General features: G+C 45.1%; 1 protein-coding gene across 1 annotated transcript in view; it reads left to right on the top strand.

Moving 5' to 3' along the window:
- LOC102869937 (zinc finger protein 14-like) overlaps nucleotides 1–676 on the top strand; it is a 7,316-nt gene extending 6,640 nt beyond the window's left edge. Inside the window, exon 5 of the mRNA XM_006897970.1 lies at nucleotides 585–676. Coding sequence (XP_006898032.1) covers nucleotides 585–676 — 92 coding nt within the window. The remainder of the gene's footprint in view (nucleotides 1–584) is intronic.
- Nucleotides 677–1,625: the final 949 nt, after the last annotated feature.

Genomic DNA, 1,625 nt, shown 5'->3' with positions numbered 1-1,625 from the left:
ACTCTAGCTCCTCACACATTTCATTGTAATATTTTGCTTTGTCATTCCGTGCTGCCTTTTGGAATCTTCTGTTCAGCTCTTTAGTGTCTTGGATTCTTCCTTGTGCTTTGGCTTCTCTACGTTCCAGTGCAATCTTCAGAGTTTCTTCTGACATCCATTTTGGTCATTATAATGTGTTAGGTAGTGGAAATACATTACACATTATTTTCCTTCTTTCTTATTTAAGAATATTTTTTAACTGTTAGAGAGGACTTAATCCATTTTCCTTACTAGTGTTTCGTAGAAATTAGTGATTATACAAAGCCATTCTAAAGATATAAACTGACTTGATACTTCCAATCTGTGTTGTTTTGTAGTTACATCTGCCGATGCCACAGCTGGCATTGAGATTTGAAAAACAGAAGTGAGGACTGTATTGATATTTTGCAGCCGAGGCGGAGGGTTACGAATGCATGGACAGTTTTTGTTGTTGGGTTTTTCCAAAGACAGTTTTATGGACTCTCATTTTCAGCTGTTGTCCTTTTTCCTGGCCCTGCCCTTCAAGAGTATGCCCGACACAAGGTTGTGGCTTCCCTTTTTCTCAGATGTAGACTTCCTAAGACATCCGCATGAACCTGACATCAAGGTGTCCACTTCTGTGATGAAGGTGTTGATGTTGTCAGGTGCTGAAAATTGACCACCACTCAGTGACCCTGTGAACGACAGATCTGAACCTAGCCCCACCCTGCATCCTTCTTACGTTCTCCCGTGGTCACACCCTGTGTTGTAGTCACAGTCAGTCCATCCAGTCTTCTGTCACAGCATGATGGCTCTTCCCAAGACTGACCATCCACTTCTGAAACAACAGGCCTTGGAAAACTCTTCAGTGATGAGACAGCCAATTCGATTTCGCGGAAAACTCTGACATGTTCCTCAGCCAGCAATGGGCCATCCTGACGGGTCATCTCTTGTGCTTCTCCTACTCCTGTCTTCTGTATACTATATTTCTATGAAGTCTAATTCGTATTGTACCACTGAGCCAGGGTCCATAGCTGACCCTCCAAAGCCTTTTCAGAGGAAACAGTTGTGTGGGAGGAGATTGCCCATCTTTATCCCATGGAGCAGCTGGTGGATTCAAACTGTGTACCTTTGAGTTGACAGTGCAGTTCCTTACCACTAAGACACAAGGGCTTTCTCTGATTCATATGTTGTTGTTATGTGTCGTCAAGTCGCCTGTGACTCATAGTGACCCTATGTACAACAGCCCTAAACCCTGCTCTGTCCTGTGCCAATCTCACTGCCTCTGACACACCTGCCCCAATTACTCCAGTCACTGAATCACTCCACCTCATAGAGGGCCTTCCCCTCCTGCGCTGCCCCTCCACCCTCCCAAGCATGATGTCCCTCTCTAAGGACCGGTCCCTCCTTACAGCATGTCCAAAGTATGTCAGACGAAGCTTCAGAATCCTTGCCTCCAAGGAACAGCCTAGTTTTACCCTCTCTAGGACAAACCTTTTTGTTTTCCTAGCAGTCCATGGTACTCTCAATACTCTTCTCCAGCACCACAGCTCAAAAGCATCAACTCTCCTTCTATGCTCCCTAGTCATTGTCCAGCTCTCTGATGCATAGCAAGTGATTGCAAAGAC

Source organism: Elephantulus edwardii, unplaced genomic scaffold, assembly GCF_000299155.1.
Source record: "Elephantulus edwardii isolate Elephantulus edwardi_28Jun2011 unplaced genomic scaffold, EleEdw1.0 scaffold00217, whole genome shotgun sequence".
Lineage (NCBI taxonomy): Eukaryota > Metazoa > Chordata > Mammalia > Macroscelidea > Macroscelididae > Elephantulus > Elephantulus edwardii.
The sequence above is the reverse complement of the archived record's forward strand: the minus strand, read 5'-3'. Positions and strand labels throughout refer to the sequence as shown.